Raw genomic sequence first — 18,826 nt, forward strand, 5'->3', positions numbered from 1 at the left:
AGGTGGTGGGAGGTGAAAAGACCTTTTATAGAAATAATATCTCGGAAACAGAATTCCCCTTGTTGTGTTTAACTGTAGGTGAGCAGAATATATTATTTTATATTATTATATAATAATTATTATTGGTAAAATTTGGGATTTTAAGGGTTTAAGTGTAAGAGATTGAATCCCTGGTTTTGGGGAGCAGCATTTATTTGTGTATATTACTGTATATTATTATATAATAATTATCATTGTTATAATTAGGATTTTTAATAGGTTTTTATTGTATGAGTTTGAATCCCTGTTTTTTGGGAGCAGCGGGCTGATTGGAGCGCCGCTGTGCTCGGGCCCCGCGCCTGCGCAGTGGCGGTTTAGTGGCCGGTGGGACAGGCGGGGAGATCAGTGGGAGTTTGCTGTGTAATGGCGGCCTCGGTGTTGCTCTCTGCGGAAAGCACCGTGCCCGCTTTCGCTGTCGGTAATCCCGGTGCGGCCGGGGCCGCCGCTAACGGACTATCCGTGCCGGGACCCGCGTCCTGGAACCGGTCTCTGGACCGAGCTTTGGAGGAGGCCGCGGCCACCGGCAGCCTGAATCTCAGCGGCAGGAAGCTGAAGGAGTTTCCGCGGAGCGCCGCCAACCACGATCTGACCGACACCACCCGGGCCGGTAAGAGCGCCCAGCCCGAGCCGCGCGGAGCCGCGGCTGCTCGCGGGGGAATCGGTAGACAGGCCGCTGATCTGCTGTTTGGGGTTTTTAAGCTGGTTCTGTTTGACTTTGTGGATCTTAGGGTCAGTAAAAACAGCGGTAGCAGTGGTATCCTCACTGTCAGAGCTGGATAATCCAGGTCCAGAGGGTAAAAATCCATTCCAGGGTTTTCACACAACTGCCTGAGATTCAATCAGAGCCTCATCTGAGCCGCCCAGTCAGTTGGAACAAAATCTGGGAGTGGATTTTCACTCTTTGGATCTGGATTAGGCCTTGGCTGTAGTTTGTGTGGCCGCGAGTTGTTTTGTTTATGGGAGTTTGAAGTGGAAGCTAACAACACAAAACACCAGACACAAAACCCTGCGTATAAACAAACAAACATTTAACAAACAAATGCTTAACAAACTAAACATTTCACTACAAGTACAGTAGCAGCATTTTCAGGCACTATGTCACTATTTTAAGATATTAACTTAGTATGTTTATGTTAAGTCATTATGTTGGTACTAGGTCATTATTATGAGATACTATATCGTTGTTCTGAGATACTAAGTCATTATATTTAGGTACTATATTGAGTTAAGTCATTTTGATTCTCGTTTTTGCACACTAAGTCGTCTCTTTTTGATACTATTTTATTATTTTAAGATTTGCTCCTGTAGTTTGTGTGACCACGGGTTGTTATAGTTTTGAGATACTGTCTCATTATTGTGATGTACTCAGTCATTATTGTAAGATATTTAGTCGTAGTTTTAAGATATTATCTCATAGTTATACGATACTATCTCATCGTTGTGATATAATAAGTAATTCTTGTAAGGTATTAAGTCATTAAGTTGTTTTAATATACTATCTCTCTCTGAGATGTCGCGTTTTGAGGTACTGTCTCAGTTTTGAGAGACTATCTCAGTATAATTTACCAAGTCATTATTTTATTAAGTCATTATTTTTGAAATATATATATTTTTTGTTCTTCAATACTAAGTAGTTGTTTTGAGATCTCATTATTTTGAGATTTGTCAGACTGTAGTTTGTGTGGCTGTGGGTTGTTATTGTTTTGAGATACTGTGTCAAGGGTTTGAGATACTGTGTCATGGGTTTGAGATATTGTCTCATTATTGTGATATACTAAGTCATTATTGTAAGGTATTAAGTCATTATTTTAATATTCTATCTCATTCTGAGATGCTAAGGAATCAAGTCATTATTGTTTTGAGATACTGTCTCATTATTTTAAGATTTGCTAGCTTCTGTAGTTTGTGTGGCCATGGGTTGTTATTGTTTTGAGATACTAGGTCATTGTTTTGAGACAATAAGTCGTTAAATATTTAATGTGGTTCTACATAAATAAGAATTGTAACAATGCTTTTTGTTTTTTGAACTTGGAGGTGGTGGAAATTGCGGTTAAAAAATAAATGTCCAAATAATAATTAATAGGGCTGTGTATCAGCAGGAACTTTGCTTCATTGTCTTAATACTTCAGCATACCAAGAGATTTTGGATAATTTCATGATCCCAACTTTACAGCACAGTTTTGGGGATAAACCCTTCCTGTTTCATATCCAGCCATAGTTTTTGTGTATGTTTTTGTTTATGTATAACTAAATAGACACTTCTGTACTCAAGGTAAAGCTTCTATACAACCTCAAGAAATAGACTTCTAATGGTAATTGGTTAATTATTTATTGTAGTGGTAGTGAATGGTTTGAGGTATAACCTTACCACTCTTCTGTATTTTTCATTCTATTGTAGCGATACAATAACAATCAGCTTTTAATAGTTATGTAATATACATTTTATTAAAGAGACTTTTAAGTTTGGTACTGAGTGGTTTGGAATGGAACCTGTAATTTAAAATCTAACTAAACTATATGTTCCACAAGGTGGGGAATATACAGTTAGTTAGTAGTCTAGCCCAAGGAATTGTAGTGGTGTATAGTGGTAGTCGTCAAAAGCGAAGGTGATGTTACTCACTATGCTTGACCAGCCCACAGACTGTTGATTAAATTAGTGGAAAAGTCAAAGAGAAGTAGAAAACGCCACTTTTCAGAACGCCACAGGGAAGCAGCTGATGTGTGTGGGGTCTTGTATTCACATTATCCTTTAGTTTGCGGAGGCCCCGTTTTTTTTTGATGAGAATCACATTACTGTACTTAGTGAGTTACTGTGTTTTGTAGAGCAGAGGAGAGATAGCTGCCCAACATCCCTCTGGGCTGTACTCTGTTAAACAGCAGAGTTAAATGCTCTCAAGGCCGCAGTGTTTGTTTCTATTAAGCATTTGGTTGATTTTGTGTGAAAGAGTAGGAAAGCTAACCTAGCATCAGTTTATTTCATTCTTTATACAGATAAACACTGGGGCTCCATACATACTGTAGTTTTTGTTGTTGTTTGGTAACTTAAAACAGCTTTTGTTTTTGACAGAGGCACCAAGTAACAAATACTATTATTGTTAAAAACTAGCAAAAAAAGCTTTTTGAATACTTACTTGTTTGACTGCAGGAATGAAGTGTGTAAAGTACTTCTGAAAGCTGGGTTTTTGTTTTGTTTTCCTGGTAAATAGTGATTGCTTCACGCTGTGTTTTATAACAAGGAGTATTTGCTGAACCTTATGTATAAATTCTACCAGTCGGGTATTAAGGAGCAGTAATAAGTATGAGTTTTCAGTGAAGTTTCTCCAGCACTAAGGCTAGGTGCAGCAGCATCATCATTAGCAGCTAGCCGCAGCACTAGCTCTTTCGCCATTTAAAGATGAGCATATTAGACTGTAGCCTACATGTTTACCGTGTAAAAACAAGCTACGTTGGACTAACCGCTATCTAATAGCACCCTTACTGGAACACTCAGAGTTTCTCAGTGTAGAGCTGTCAGGCGGCATTTACAAGCGCTGCTAACCACTGCTACCGCTGCTGCTAACTGTGCTGTTGAAAATATTGGAACTCTAAGCTGACTGTAAATAAATGGAAGTGCATTACTCATCCAAATAAATAGTATTCAGGAGAGAAATCTGTAAATCTGTTACTATTGTCAAATAATGCGCCTTATTATCCAGTGTGCCTTATTATCCAATGAAAATAGACGTTCATTGATAAAATGCCTTGTAATCCGGTGCACCTTGTAGTTAATAAAGGGACAAAAACTCCTCATGTTTGTCTAACTTGTACACATTCCAATACTCATTCTGATAGAAGAGCCTTTTTCTTATAAATATTGATTTATTTTACTTATGTAACAATATTTTTTTCATATTATTACTCTTGTTGTTGTGCTGAAGGCTACATCATGAAGCAAGATTCTGGAAAGCATTTTGGCTAGCTTAAACTTCTGGAACCCTCATGTGAAGTCTCTGTCTCAGGTGCTGATTAAACAGGTTAATTATGACAGCCGTACCTCCCTCCATCCCTCAGGGCACTGGCTTTACTATGCTGACTGTTGGCATTGTCAAAATAATATATATCCAAAACCCGGTGCTGATTAAACTAATTATACTGTCTGAATCGTAGATGATTTTTTACCTTCCAGTTTTGACTCACATTATATGTCCTGCATTTCTGTGTTTCTACACTAAAATATCTCCAAACAAACTGCTTTTGGTCAAAACAGCAGTTAGTTATTTGAGTCTAGCGCTGCTGTGGGTTCTTGGTGAACTGTAGAACTGGAATCCGGATCGCTGATGTCTCTTTTAATTCTACAGTGGTTTTATGGTCTAGGATCCAGTTGATTGTCCTCGTTCTCGGTCCAGTATCTTATACATCAATCATGTCAATATCGATACTGATACTCTGGCTCAGATCGATCCCATCTCTACTTAAAGACCTTAGAAAGGGTTAACTTTAAATGTTAGGGATGCAGCAAATATTTGGCAACTGAAAGTATTTAACCAAACATATTTTTTGCTAAAAAAATGTGAGAAGACAAAGTAATTTCTACCAAACAATGTCATTTTTATTGTTCAATGTTGTGTTGATATATCTGCTGAGATGTAAAAAATTATGATAAAATGCTTTTTCTTTCGGTATAATCTTGTAATTCATGGTATCTTTTCCTGTGAAAGGCAAGGCAAAAGTACATTTACGCTTTTAAAATTTTTCAGTGTTGAAAAAAATGCTTGAAAAATGTCAAAATGCTTGAAAACCTTTGAAAAACGTTCTTTAAACAAGTGTTTCATAATGTTGTTTTTATTTTATTTAGTGGCTTTAATATATAAGTTATTTTCTAAGCATTTATCTTCAGACAGAAGTCAGATTTGGAGTCTGTGTTAGAGATCCTACAATGTGGTGCATCTCAAGGCTGTTTTTATGAGGTATTTGCTTGAACGTCATTGTTTTTGCACAGTTTCACATTCTCATAATGTTTCCCTTGAAGCATATCACATCAGATTGAGCTGGAATCAGGTCGTCTCTGCCATCAGATTCCTGTCTTATGACTGGCTGATTGACAGGAACAGATCTCAGATGGGAAGCTTGGTGTATAAGGGCTCAGATCTTAGATCAGTGTTTTGCTCTGAGATGCTTCTTAAATATGTGCTGTGGTGTTTTTGTCTAGCAGCGTGAAAACAATCCTGCCGTCTGAATGGTTTAATGATAGGGCATTGGAAGTAAAGAAGCTGTGCCCGGTGTTGTGGTGGAAGTATTTTTACTCAGGCACGAAGAGACACAACACAGCTGTTGGCGTTCATCTCCATGTGTAGTACTGTAGACCGCTGGCTTCTGTAGACCTGCTGCTGATGTCGACGGTCGCTTGAGTTATCACTGCTCTGTGCTTTAAGCTTAATTAATGAGTGATGGTGTTTTTAAACCCAAAGTGAGGCTGATTTACTGTGGAGCTCTTTAGAAAAGGTTGAGCAAAGAGTTTCTGGAGTATTTATGGCATACTAGAAATTAGAGCTGGGGAGTAGCACTATTTTATGTTCTTGTATTGAACATATGCTTTTTAATAGGGCTGCATAGGGTTGGGCAATATGGCCAATGTTTATATGACGATATATTTCTTAATTTCAGTTAATATAATACAATTCTATCCATGTATGGATTGATGGATGGATAATAAAATTCTGACATCAATATGAACAGTATAAAGTACATGATTTAATGTAACTGTCTATGGTGTATCAAATCCCACACTGTAAAAAGCTGGAAAAAATGGTGAAATATGATATTTATAGTTGTTTTCATGATTCACAGTATTTAATCATCAGGATTGCCATATTCTGCTATTCAATTAATTTTTTTAGCACATTATCCAATTAAACAGGATTTTTTTGCACTCTCTGTAATGAAATGTACAGTTGGATCAGTATTCTTTAAGTACTGATATCATCCTCAATATGCTTATCAAAGCATATTGCCGATACAGTAAGAAAACTCATCATGATGTGATAAAATATTAACATTTTGCACTGATTTAGGGCTGCAGAATATATTGTTTCAGCATCGCCATCGCAATGTCTGCATGCGCAATAGTCACATCATATGATGTGCAATGGTATATCATTCCTTGCCTGAAGAAAAATAAAAAAGATCAAAAAAGTGGCTACAAATCATTTTGTTAAGTTTTGTTTTTCTAGGGTGCATCCCTAGAATGTACCCCTGCATCCCTAGAGTGAACCCTGTATTATATCTGACCAACATCATTAAAAGCACACTAATATAGGCCAATAGAGGTCACACATTGGGCATTATTAGAACAATTATTCCTGTCATGAAGATCATTTTTGTGGAAGAAATATCATTCCAGAATTTATTGTGATAAACAATATTTTTGTAATTTTAACACCATTAAATGCCACTGACATAATGATAATAGAATAGCACAACAAATAAATGATACCCCTTTTAAAGACATTGCAATTAATCGTATATCTATATAAATATATATACAAATATATACTTTTGTCTTCTGCTACTGTAATCCACACTGTATACACAGAGTCACAGTTATCGTAGCATTGGTCATTTAGAACGACTGAATAAAATACTGTTTACTGTTATATATGTGAACAAACATACAAATAAGCACAATAGATGAGGTCATGTCCATTTATTGTACAGTAAGTTGAAAGTACCATGGCATGTTGAATTTTGGAAATGTGGTTTAATTTCCTGTATAAAAACACTAACCTATTCCTCTTCTCTTTAGCATTACTGTTGATCACAAAAGCTATTGTTTTTGGACTTTCATTGTTGTACTAGTGGAAGCAGTTTTACTAGGCCACTAGTACTTCTCATAGAATACATGCAGAAATATAAAACGGGCCTATTGACAGTCCGATTCAGATTATTTAAAAGGCTTTGCATTGTGCTACAATGTACTGTATGTAAATTTATTATTGTTTTATACTTCCTGTTGCAGATTGATTCTGGTGAGTTATGGGTCGGGCGTAAGCCACAATGCAAGGCGAAATAGCACGTTAATGCTAACACTAAACCCTGTCTTTCCATCACTGCACGGCCCAAACAGGGCTCTCCTGAATTGCTGTATTGTAATAAAGGGGAAGTCAGTCATTTTGGGGGTAGTTGTGATGTTGAGGAAAAGGGCAGCCCTGCAGAAGTTACAAGAGAACCGCTATTCTCGAATCAGTTCACAGCTAACGTTACACTCAGAACCCTGCTGGGAAACTTTCTGGGTCAATATTGATCGTCTGAGTGCTGTGGAGAGTCAGACTGGGACAGGGAATTGTCATGGAAGAGAATGGAATTTGGGGAATTGTGTAAGTTAAAACGGGATTTGAAGAGCTTGTGGTGTTCTGCGTTTTAAAATAGTCCGAGTTCTTGCTGCAGTGCGTTTGTTATGGTCAGAAAATTATAGCCTGCATTGTGTATTGCTGCGTTTTGCTGGACGGGCTGTGTGAGCTGGACCTTTTCTAGGCAGCAGCTGAGAATCGAGGATGTTTGGACAGTGAGGAAGAGAAAAGAACAAGCAGATAGATTCTCAGACCCTTTAGTACGTTTTTCCACTGTGGACACCAGCTTTATCATATTTTACAGACTGTAAGGCCCACCGGATTGTAAGGTGCATTAAGCAAAACAAAATAGTCATATAAGTCAAACTTTATTCAACGAATTAACAATAACTCTCACCATTGTTTGTTGTAAGACGTAAAATACAAAACAATACATTTACATTTTCAGTTCATTCCTTTTCGTTTAACGGTGGCAGATTATAGCATGGTGGTCGTAACTCGCCCGGCGTTGCCTCCCCGTCCTAACTTGCCAGCTCCTGCCATAGATAAACACAAACTTCATTCTCACAAAAAACTATGTTGAGTGCACACCTCGTTTTCGTAGCACGATGGCTATTTTTTCCTCATTTTAACGTTGTACACTACAAAGGATGCCTAAATCAAATGTGATCCTGATGTAATCAGTGTACGAATTAGGGCTGCAACTAATTATTATTTTTGGTAGTCGAGTAATCTGCTGATTATTTTTCGATTAGTCAACGAATATTTCTCCACGTCTAAAAATGATAGAATCATGATTATGAGATTTAAAAGACATTTTAATATCTAAATGTTATTTAAACATGGAACTAGTGACTTTTTAGTGAGTAAATACTTAATTTGTTGTGTTTGGACACTTTTGGGACACAGACTAAGTTGAGTGTAAACTGTGTGAGTGAGCCATTTACCCATCTCCCATTGTTCTTCTGTCCCCAGCACTTTGTGTAATGCGGGACTTTGACGAATTAACGATTAGTCAACAATGAAAATTGTAGTTGACATTGTCAATTATATTAACAAATCGTTGCAGCCCTAGTACAGATGTGCACACAGGACAAATGCATATTACACCACTGGGAGCCACTGGATCCTTTAGGCATTGTGCAGAAACAGTCTCCAATAGGCAGTGCCATATACCACACAACCAAAATTCATATGTTAGGTGCACTGGAGTATAAGGCACACTGACAATTTTTTTTGAAAATTAAAGGATTTTAAGTACAACATATAGACTGAAATATATGGTAAATAAAGGCGTATTACTTTTAGCATCAGAAAAAATAGGTGCACCCAAAAGGAATCAACCAATAGGAATGGAACTTGGTGGGTGGGGAGTAGATTGTGAGCAGATTATCTTCAGTGATTAGTTCTACTATTACACTGGTGGAGACAATCCAGGAATCCATGTGCTAAGGCACCATGTGGTCAGCACCAAGATTAATGGTTTGTTGTCACATGTCGCACATACAGCTTGGTGTCATGGTGTGTGGGGTGCAGTTTTGTATGATGCCAGATCACTGTTGCTCTTTACTGTAGTCACATTAACACTCACTAATGCAGCCAGTGGCCCAACCTTTTCTGAACACACACTCCCTCATCAGAATCACTTTATTTCACCAAGTATGTTACACATACAAAGAATTTGGCTTGATGAGAGCAACACATGTATGACATGTAACAGTTATACAGACTGGTGACAAACATTACAGTACGAAAGAAGATACAATAAACAATAAATAGAATGAAAATATAGTTAAAAGTACTAAAGGAATAAAGAGCACTGAAGAGCAATAGAAGCTAAGAGATAAATGGAATAAAATAAAATAAAATAAAATAGAAATCAGAAGTGTAAACATATGAATAATATTGTATCCAAAAATTCTTCAGGTCATTTTATGTTAAATATTGTTTGAAGAAAGTTGCAGATGATGTTTACATTACAGAAGGGCATCTGTACAGCTGTGCAAATAAGCAAAGTGCAAGTGAGTGAATTGTAAATGCAGTCAGTACAGTTCAGTAAGTGAAGTTGGAGACTCAGAGGTGATGACTGTGGATAAGTAGTGCTACAGCTCTGGGGAAGAAGCTGTTAGCATGTCGAGTTGTGCTGGTTTTGATGGTCTGAAGCCTTCTACCAAAGGGGTGAGTCTGGAAGAGGTGGGGAGGGGCACTATGCTTCACTATTCCAACAGGACAATGCTCATCCACATCTCAGTAGCTTACGTTGAATACACAGATACTATGCAATTGGCCCATCACAAAACCAGACTTATTCCTGTTTGATAATGAGTGGGATACCATTGGATGCTCTATTAACACTCCAGCAAGAGTTTCAGTTTACCTTTTGAATAATGTATGGTGCAACGATGGTGAGTGTGCAGCACAAGTGCACGCACACTTCTACTCAAACTATTTTTATACAAATATATGTTCTTTAGATTGTAAAAGCTAATTTGTTTAAGATAAAGTAGATTTTTAGTCAAATATCATTTTGAAGCCTGTAAGATTTGGTCTTATGAATAAATGCTTAGATTTTACTTTTTTGGTTGGCTTTAGAAATTAAATTCATGAATGAATTAAAATGCTCTCATCTTCAGCAGTCTTTAGCATTAAAGCAGGATCATTGTACTTAGGAGCCACCTAGGTATAGCATAGCAACAACATAGCAACGCCCTATCTCCATACTAACTAGGGGTATAACACTACGTGTATTCTTTGCGAGCAGTCACGGTATGCAAATGCACGCAGAATACACTGTACAGGCAGACACTGGAAACTGCACCCATGCCAAAAAATAAAACATGGTTATAAAGAAGTTCCATTGTTATTTAAACATTTAATAAAGGTGTGGGTATACAGAATGCCAAGCCTTTTTTTTTTTTTTTTTCACCAACAGTACCGAAAACGTACCAAACCATAGGGTTTATACCGAGGTCTAAACCGATCCTTGAATTTCATAGCAACCACCTGCAATACTGTACAAAGTGTCCAGCAACCACTTAGCAATACCGTACCAACCACCCAGGACTACTAGCACCCATATAGCAACACCAGAGAAACCGCCTGATAAACCATAGCAGTATTTATAGTTACACCACAGAAGCCACCTACAAACAACCTAACAACCCCATAGCAACCACCTGGCATGCTGTTGGCAACCACCTATACCAGAGTAAAGAGTATTCCATTCTAAATCCCCAGTGATGCTGAGTATGAATGGTGATAAGCTTCATAGTAAAATTGAACATTTTGTTGAGTGTTGCGAGAAAGATGAGTGAGGATGAAGAGAACAAGAGATAAAGAGAGATAAAGAGTAATAAAAAGAGGAGAGGAAGAGAGCAGGGTGGCAGTGTTGCTTTGGTACATAGGCATTGCCTTGTTTTGATGCCTGCTGCTCGTCACATGAGGAGACTTAATTTTTCTGTGTGGACAGAAAAACAACAGAGGCACAGTTGTTGAAAGCAGCGCTGCAGAGCAGAGGAGATGATGAATTGGAGTATTGGTGTATGCAGCTAGTGTTGATTAATAAGTGTTTTAATTGGAATGCCTTCTGCAAAAAGCCTGTGGCACTATTGTTGTGTTTTCACCACGTGATTGAATTAAAAAGAAAAGGCTTGTGTATTAAATTGTATTATCTTGAATATAATTCTGTCTAGGGCTGTGAATTGACAAAATTCTGGCGGTACGATACATATACATATCATGACACAATAATTCAATAATTTTATATCAATATTTATTGCGATAGAATACAGCTCTGGAAAAAAGAGACCACTTACAAATTATGAGTTTCTTTGACTTTACCAAATTGAAAATCTCTAGAATATAATCAAGAGGAAGATGGATGACCATAAGCCTTCAGACCAAGCTGAACCGCGTGAATTTTTGCCCCAGGAGTAAAGGCATAAAATTATCCAAAAGCAGTGTGTAAGACTGGTGGAGGAGAACATGCCAAGATGCACGAAAACTGTGATTAAAAACCAGGGTTATTCCATCATATTGTTTTCTTTGCATTATTTGAGGTTTGAAAGCTTTGCAATAGAAGATGGGTAAATAGCTTACTTACACAGTTTACATTCAACTTAGTCTGTGTCTCCAAAAGTTCCCAAACACAGCAGTATTACCTATACATATTTACTTACTATATATCACTACTTTTCACGTTTAAACAACATCTAGACATTTAAATGCCTTTCAAATCTCCTGTCTCATGTACACCCCTAGTTCTGTGTTCTAGTTAGTTCAGTAAGCAGTCCAGGGTCTTGCAGGGCTAACTGGAGGTCAGCTGAGTCCTCCACAGACTCTGAACGTGTTTAGCTTTGATTTACGATGACAGTGACTGTCGGTTTAGTCACTCATGCACTGTAAACGGCTTAGGAATGCAGCTCCGGCCCCCCTACCCCCGCCCCCCGTGTCTGTTTGGAGTTTTATTTTGTTGAGGAAAAGCTCTGAATATGACTCCAGTCAGCATGCACGCTGTTTCTTTGCCCTGGGCTCTGAGCTGAGGATGACTTGTCTGTGCATTGAGGAATTGGAGCGCGTGGTTATGGGGCGGAGGGGGTTCTGTGCAGCCGTCAGCCAAAACACGACCCGAAGCCAAGAGCTTGCATCACAGAAGAGGAAGGGGAAAAGAAGGATCGGACGGAAGCAGAGAAGCAGAGGCCTTGTTGCTTTGAGCTCCTTTTCAATGGCGCCTCTCAGCAGCCAAGTGTTGCGTCATTGCAGCATGTCGGTACTGTCTACTCTCCCACTGTTAGCACTGCACAATCTAACAGGCCGGCGTGAATGACAAGTAAGCACATGCAGTCGCTAGTTTTAAGCAGAAGAATGTCACCCACTTACTTTAGGTTGGGGTATTAGGTCATTTAAAAGCCAAACATTTAAAATAGACTTAAAGCATTACATTACATTACATTTGGCAGACGCTTTTGTCCAAAGCGACTTGCAATGATGAAGTACAAAAGTAATAGAAGTTAAAGGTAAAAACATCTTTAGATAGGGCCTAAAGGAGGTCAAAGTGAAATAATGGGATAGAGGAGTGAAGGAGGGAAGAAGGAAATGAGGTTAGAAGTAGTTAGTGTGTTAGAGGTGTTAGGAGAGTAAGTGCTCTTTGAAGAGCTCTGTCTTCAGGAGTTTATTAAAGATAGTGAGAGATTCTCCTGATCTGGTAGTGGAAGGTAGTTTGTTCCACCATTGGGGAACTCTGTATGAGAACAGTCTGGATTGTTTTGTGTGAATGTTTGTTTGGTAAAGCGAGGCGACGTTCATTGGAGGAGCGCAGCGGCCGGGAGGTAGCATAAGCCTTCAGGAGTGATCAGTGCAGGTAGGAATGAGCTGTTCTGTCATCACCTTGTAGGCGATTGTAAGAGCTTTGAATTTGATACGAGCATCAACTGGTAGCCAATGGAGCTCAATGAGCAGCGGGGTGACATGTGCCCGTTTTGGCTGATTAAAGACCAGACGTGCTGCTGCATTCTGGATCATCTGGAGTGGTTTTACTACACAGACCGGGAGGCCAGTTAGTATGGCATTGCAGTAGTCAAGGCGTGAGATGACCACTGCTAAAGCAAAAGTGTGCAGCAACAATTTGATCTTAAACTATAATATAAATTGTTTAAACATTAATGAGCAGTACTTACCACACAATGTCTCAACTAATTATTAGTTGTTAATAGTTAATACATTATTATTGTCTCAATTCAGTATTTACAACATTCTTAATAGGGCTGCACGATATATCGTTTAAGCATAGTCATTGCAATGTACACATGCACAATAGTCACATTGCAGCACGTGTGATGTCACTTAGGGCAAATAAATCAAACACATGATGATGCAATGTTTTGATTCTTGACACAAGAAGTAGCAGCAGCGCTAGCCGCGGTTAGCAGCAGCGAGGTTAGCAGCAGCAGCAAGGTTAGCAGCAGCGCTAGTCGCAGTTAGCAGGGCTTACAGCTAATAAGTGCCTGAGTGTTCTGGTAAGCCAGGGTGCTATCAGCTAGCGGTTCATCCCACGTAGCCTGTTTCAACGCGTTAAACATGCTCACTACAGTCTTATATACTCCCCTCTGTGCGGTGAATGGGCTAGCACTGCGGTTTGCGGATAATGCTAATACTGTTTAGTGCTGGAAAAACTTCACTGAAACTTATAATGCTGTTCTTCAAACATAAGGCGCACCGGATTATAAGGCGCACTGATGATTTTAAGTGCACCTATAGTGAGTAAAATATGATACTATCACTATTGTCATCAAATCCCAAGACTCATTTATCTAACTAGCACTGTGCAATCCATCTGTTATCAACCCCCAGAACCTACTAATCTAACAAGCACAGCGCCATCCATCTTTTAGCAAGCATCAGCCATTAATTCAGCAAAAAAAACAAAACAAAAAAAAACACACATTATGAAATGTATTGTCAAATATATATTGGTCATGTTGTCCAGCCCTTATCATAATATATCTTAATATATTGAATGATAACTCTTGTACACAGACCTGTAAAATGGAGAATGGCCACTCATGTTACAGATGTCAATGCATAGACGCTAAAAGCAGGATCTGATTTACATTTACCGCAATGGAGTGAAGGTTAATTACACTCTCCAGTTCTCACTCTGTCTGTTGGTTTAGTTGGATTGGTATGATGGAGGGTTGAGAGCAGGCAGACACTGCAGTCAGCAGAGCTTCCTGTACTCCCGGATCTTCATGCAGCTGCATGACTATAAATATAGATCCAGCAGCCTGGAAAAGCCATCATAGTAAACACAAAACACTCTGTGCTACTGTATCATCATCATCACTGTTATCAGAATCTCAACAGACATCATCCAACCTGTGCACTATACAAAGAAACAAAAAAAACAACACTCCAGTGATCTTATTAGCCATGATGGAATACAGGATTGCTAAAAGCCTTCACTTCAAAAAGGTTGACTATAGATTAAGTGTCTAATGATGCAAAAATGTATTATTTAATCCCAGTGAACACTATACTTTGTACTTTGATATTCGTGATCATATGTGCACCAGTGAAACCCCACTTAGCATACCTCAAAATAACAGTAAATATTAACTGAGAGGGAGCATGTGCAACGTAGTAAACAGCTGTGGTCGGTTTGCTCATATGCTGACTGATATAAGTACAAGTGTGTTGTGTTCTATACCTGGCGTGTGAAAATAAAACTGGGGGCAGGTTGGGAGGCCACAGCCCACACAGATTAACATCATATACAGCATTGTTCAAGATGCGAGATAGTAACCTGCTGTGGTCGGTTTGCTTATCTGCTGTGACTTATGTAAGTTCAAGCTAGCATGTCGTAGACTACATTAACCTGCATAGTTCAGATTTTGACTATTTCATTTTAGCTAGCAATATCAAATACTAGACAGATGCTGCACTGATAATTTACCCAGATATGGGTAGTGAACCTTAGGCTGTTGTGTTCTATACCTGACAACCTGTCGTGTGTCAATGAGACTGTGAGAATGGCAGTGGGCATGTTCAGAGGCCACAGCTCACACAGATTAACATCACATACAACTTTGTTCAAGTAAGAAAATACTGTGTAAAGCTCTACTGTCAAGAGCTGCCAGTGCTTAATCTTAGCGTGTTTTCTTAATATCTGATGATACAACCCGGTTCTGTTACTACAGAAAATATAATACTTAAAGGTTTTTTTTTTTGTTTGCAAGAAACTATTGTAGATAGTTATGGAGTAGCCAGCAGTAGTTTAAAGTATGAATTGTTAGAGCTACCGGCTGCAGGCGCAGAGCTTCTGAAACTTGTTTTGTTCTTCCACCCTTCAGTTTAGGGGCCGGATTATGTAGCTATGTAGCATTGTGCTATTATTAGGCCTGGGCTAAATCTGTAGTTGAGAGGAGCTGCCGAGCAGCCAGAGCCTTTTCATTTAAAGAAGAGAAAAGACATCTCTTTTTATCCCTCGGGCAGGTTTGTTTTTTCTGTCTCCTGTATTTTTATTTTGTTTTATTTTTATTTTTTCGGATGGGATGTTTGTGTGGATGGGGAGCTGTATATTGCCAGTTGGCATTCGTTTTAGAGACAAGTGGCATAACCGTAGAACTGGCAACACACTGGATTTTATCACATTGAAAATATACTGATGCACAGCCATTTGCATTAAACCATAGAGATTGTCTTTATGTTTACAATGTATGGCTTATAGGCTAATCCATAAACTGAGGCACAGAGCTACCGCTAGCTATAAATGACTGTCTGGCGTTTTGAGTCTCTGAGGCTGTAGTCATTTGCCATGGTCTAAAAAATTTTATGCATTTTTTTTCTTTCATGTAAGTCCCTTCCTGAGTCCTGGATAATTCTGTCAGAGTTTGGATTGCAGATGAGCTGTTTGGATTTCAGGTAGTCATCTAATCTCTGGAGCTGTCTGTGTTGAAATACAGTAATAACCAGTTATGTCTGATCCAACATAACTTGTGTTTAAGTTGTCATGAATCATGGTCTGGTACAAAGAACCAACATTTGGTCAGACTTAATAAAAAATATGTCTGTATCATCTGAACCATGGGCCAATTCATTTACAGTGTGTGTTAAGCACCTTTCAAGAAGTCTCAGTCAGAACTGTGGAGTGTTGTTAACTGTATTTGCACTGGCCTAAAGGACTCTTGAGAGGGGTTTCCGGTTAGTGATCTTATACCCAATGTACTGGACTGAGTGATGTACTTGAGAGGGGCATCCAGTTAGTGTTCTGATACTCACTCTGTAAAAACACTCTTGTTTAGTTTTAATTATTTTAGACCAATTACAGACTGTTGAAGCAGGCATTGTTCACACAATAAACAGTAGAAGAAGAAAAAGTTCAAACCGGTTTTGTGCCTAAATTACACTCTTCTTCACTAGGGCTGCAACTAATAATTGTTTTGGTAGGCGACTAATCTAATGATTATTTTTTCGATTAGTCAATGATTAATTCTGCTGTGTCCTCCATCTCTCAAAGCGATAGATTTACAAAGCATTTAAATGTCTAAATGTTGTTTAAACGTGGAAAGTACTGATATTTAGTGAGTAAATATGTAATTTGTTGTGTTCGGGCACTTTTGGAGACGCAGACTTGAGTTGAGTGTAAACTGTATAAGTGAGCTGTTTACCCATCACCCATTGCACTTCAGTCCCCAGCACTTTGTGTAATGCAGAACTGTTACAAATTGATGATTAGTCGACAAAGAAATTTGTTGTCAACAGATTGAAATAATCGACATTGTCAATTAGACTAATCATTGCAGCCCTACTCTTCACATATAGATACAACAAACAAACACGGGTTATTCCTGTATCTGCTTTTATTGTAGATTAAGCTCTAATATGAATATAACATTTATTTTCAAGAAATTAGGAATCAGTTTTGGCCACAAACTTAAACGTTTGTTCCTCTTATGCCTTACAGCATGATTCACAGCTGTGTGCTGGTCATGCTTCCTGTTTGTTTGAGTGAGTAAGTGAGCACACCGTGATATTTATATATTCACTTCTCAGAGGTAATTAGATCATTTAAGGCTGTGTGGTTTATGCCTAATATGGCAGTGGGATTTATATATGAGTAGGTTGTGTAGATGTATAAAAGTCTACATACAAACCAGTTTATTTTCAGAGTTTCTGAAATAGTGAGGGTCGCATGCAGACCTGCTCGTATGTTAGTGAAGATGTTGGCCGTGTCTAAAACTGGAAGTATCTTGTTGACTTTCTGTCAACTCGGTCTCAGAAGGCAGTGTAGTTATAAAGGTCTCTGTAACCAAGGCAAGGTATTAACAGCTCAGTACTGAATTTGAGCGTTAAGCTGGGTTGTTATTATTGGTTAGCATTTTTGTCAAAAAAATTATAAGGTTAGATTATTACTGTTAATTTCAGACATAACTTTGTGCCATCCTGCCTCAAAATCCTGTAGGTCTGTCACGAGAATGCAACGTTTGTGTTGATTTTAGCCAATTACACTGGTCTGTTCATTCGTCTGCCAGGGATAAGTATGTGAGCATCATGTATGAAAAGATTGGAATATATTGTGTCAGTACTGTCACCTTTATACACAGAGTGAGCTAAGCAGAAACAATAGAGTGAATGTAAGTGAACAACAAATTAACTGCAGAAGTTTAAGCAGAATATAATGGAATACAAGACAAAATTACAGTTGATTTTTTTATTTATTTTTATTTTTTATTTCTGGGATATAGCTATTGTCTGATAATAGATTGATTGTACCTATATTCACACATGCCAGGTATTATTTAAAGTAGATATCCTAGAATGCTGACTTTGATTTCAAGATACAAATATTAACTGTTTTACTAGTATTTGAAGTATTTTGAGGAACGGTTTTCTGAGTAAGATCCAAATAAAATAAAATTTGAAGTGCGAAAATTTACTTGTGGGTAAAAGAGATGTTGCACCAACGGCCTTGGTGTGGTATGTAATTAGGGCTGTGATTGTTTTTGCACAATTCACCAGTAGCTACACTGTTATTACATGGGCTGTTAATGTGTAACTACACAGTTGTTTGAGACATATAAAGTCTAAACATATAAAGTCATAAACATATAAATTTTTTTTTGGTGCCCCAAAAAACAATTTTTGTACGTTTAGTAGAAACAAAAGTGTATCACAATACAATTAAAAATATTAATTTATTGATTTATTGACAGCTCTAATGAAAGGTTTGTTTAAGAGTAGACCTATCGCAATTATTACATTATCAACTTATCGTTCAATAAATGAACATGACCTCAATCATTTTAATAATCGTGATATCGTCCATTGTGGTTGCACTTAAAAAAACACATATATTGTGACACCGTGAACCGGTAGTGCAGAAGCACAGATAGACACAGGCACAGGGAGTGAATAAACTCAAAGCATACCTTTTTTAGGAAAAATGCCCTTTATCAACACCCAAAACTAACTTAAAGAAACAAAGTAACCGCCCAGTGCGGCTCTATTCACTTAACTTTAGTGTTTCTTATGTTCCTGTTGCATCAGTCTTCCTCTCACTGTCAGCATATCTCTCGAGTGAAGGCTGGGGCAGGGTCTTTATGCCGGTCCAACGCAGGCCAGCTGGGACAGACCGATGCTGCACGTCATGATGTGGGGTGGACCCATGGCTCCCCTACCTCCGCACTTCCGAATGTGTATTAGGTGCATAATCAGGAGTGTGTATTGTGTTTAAAAGGGTGTTATCATTATATAAGTGCCATTTAATGGTCTTAAAATGTCAGCAGTATCATTTATCGCATTAATTTCTGGGACAACATATCGTTCACAAAAAATTGGTATCATGACAGGCCTATTTAAGAACATCACAGATTTTCTTCACTCAGTGTTGATCATGTTTTGAGTGGGGGTCTAAAAGCTGTGTTTCCCTGTGTTTGTGTCCTTTTTTTTCTGCCAGTACACTTTAA

At 38.3% G+C, this 18,826-nt stretch overlaps 1 protein-coding gene across 7 annotated transcripts in view; it reads left to right on the top strand.

Annotated features, from left to right (window-relative positions):
• The first annotated feature begins 362 nt into the window (after positions 1–362).
• lrch3 (leucine-rich repeats and calponin homology (CH) domain containing 3) overlaps positions 363–18,826 on the top strand; it is a 52,243-nt gene continuing 33,779 nt past the window's right edge. For all 7 annotated transcript variants that reach the window (XM_022679481.2, XM_022679479.2, XM_007243985.4 and 4 more), the window contains exon 1: positions 363–646. In XM_022679481.2, coding sequence (XP_022535202.2) covers positions 403–646 — 244 coding nt within the window. In that variant the 5' untranslated portion in view covers positions 363–402. The remainder of the gene's footprint in view (positions 647–18,826) is intronic.

Source organism: Astyanax mexicanus, chromosome 9 (genome assembly GCF_023375975.1).
Source record: "Astyanax mexicanus isolate ESR-SI-001 chromosome 9, AstMex3_surface, whole genome shotgun sequence".
Taxonomy (NCBI): Eukaryota; Metazoa; Chordata; class Actinopteri; order Characiformes; family Acestrorhamphidae; genus Astyanax; species Astyanax mexicanus.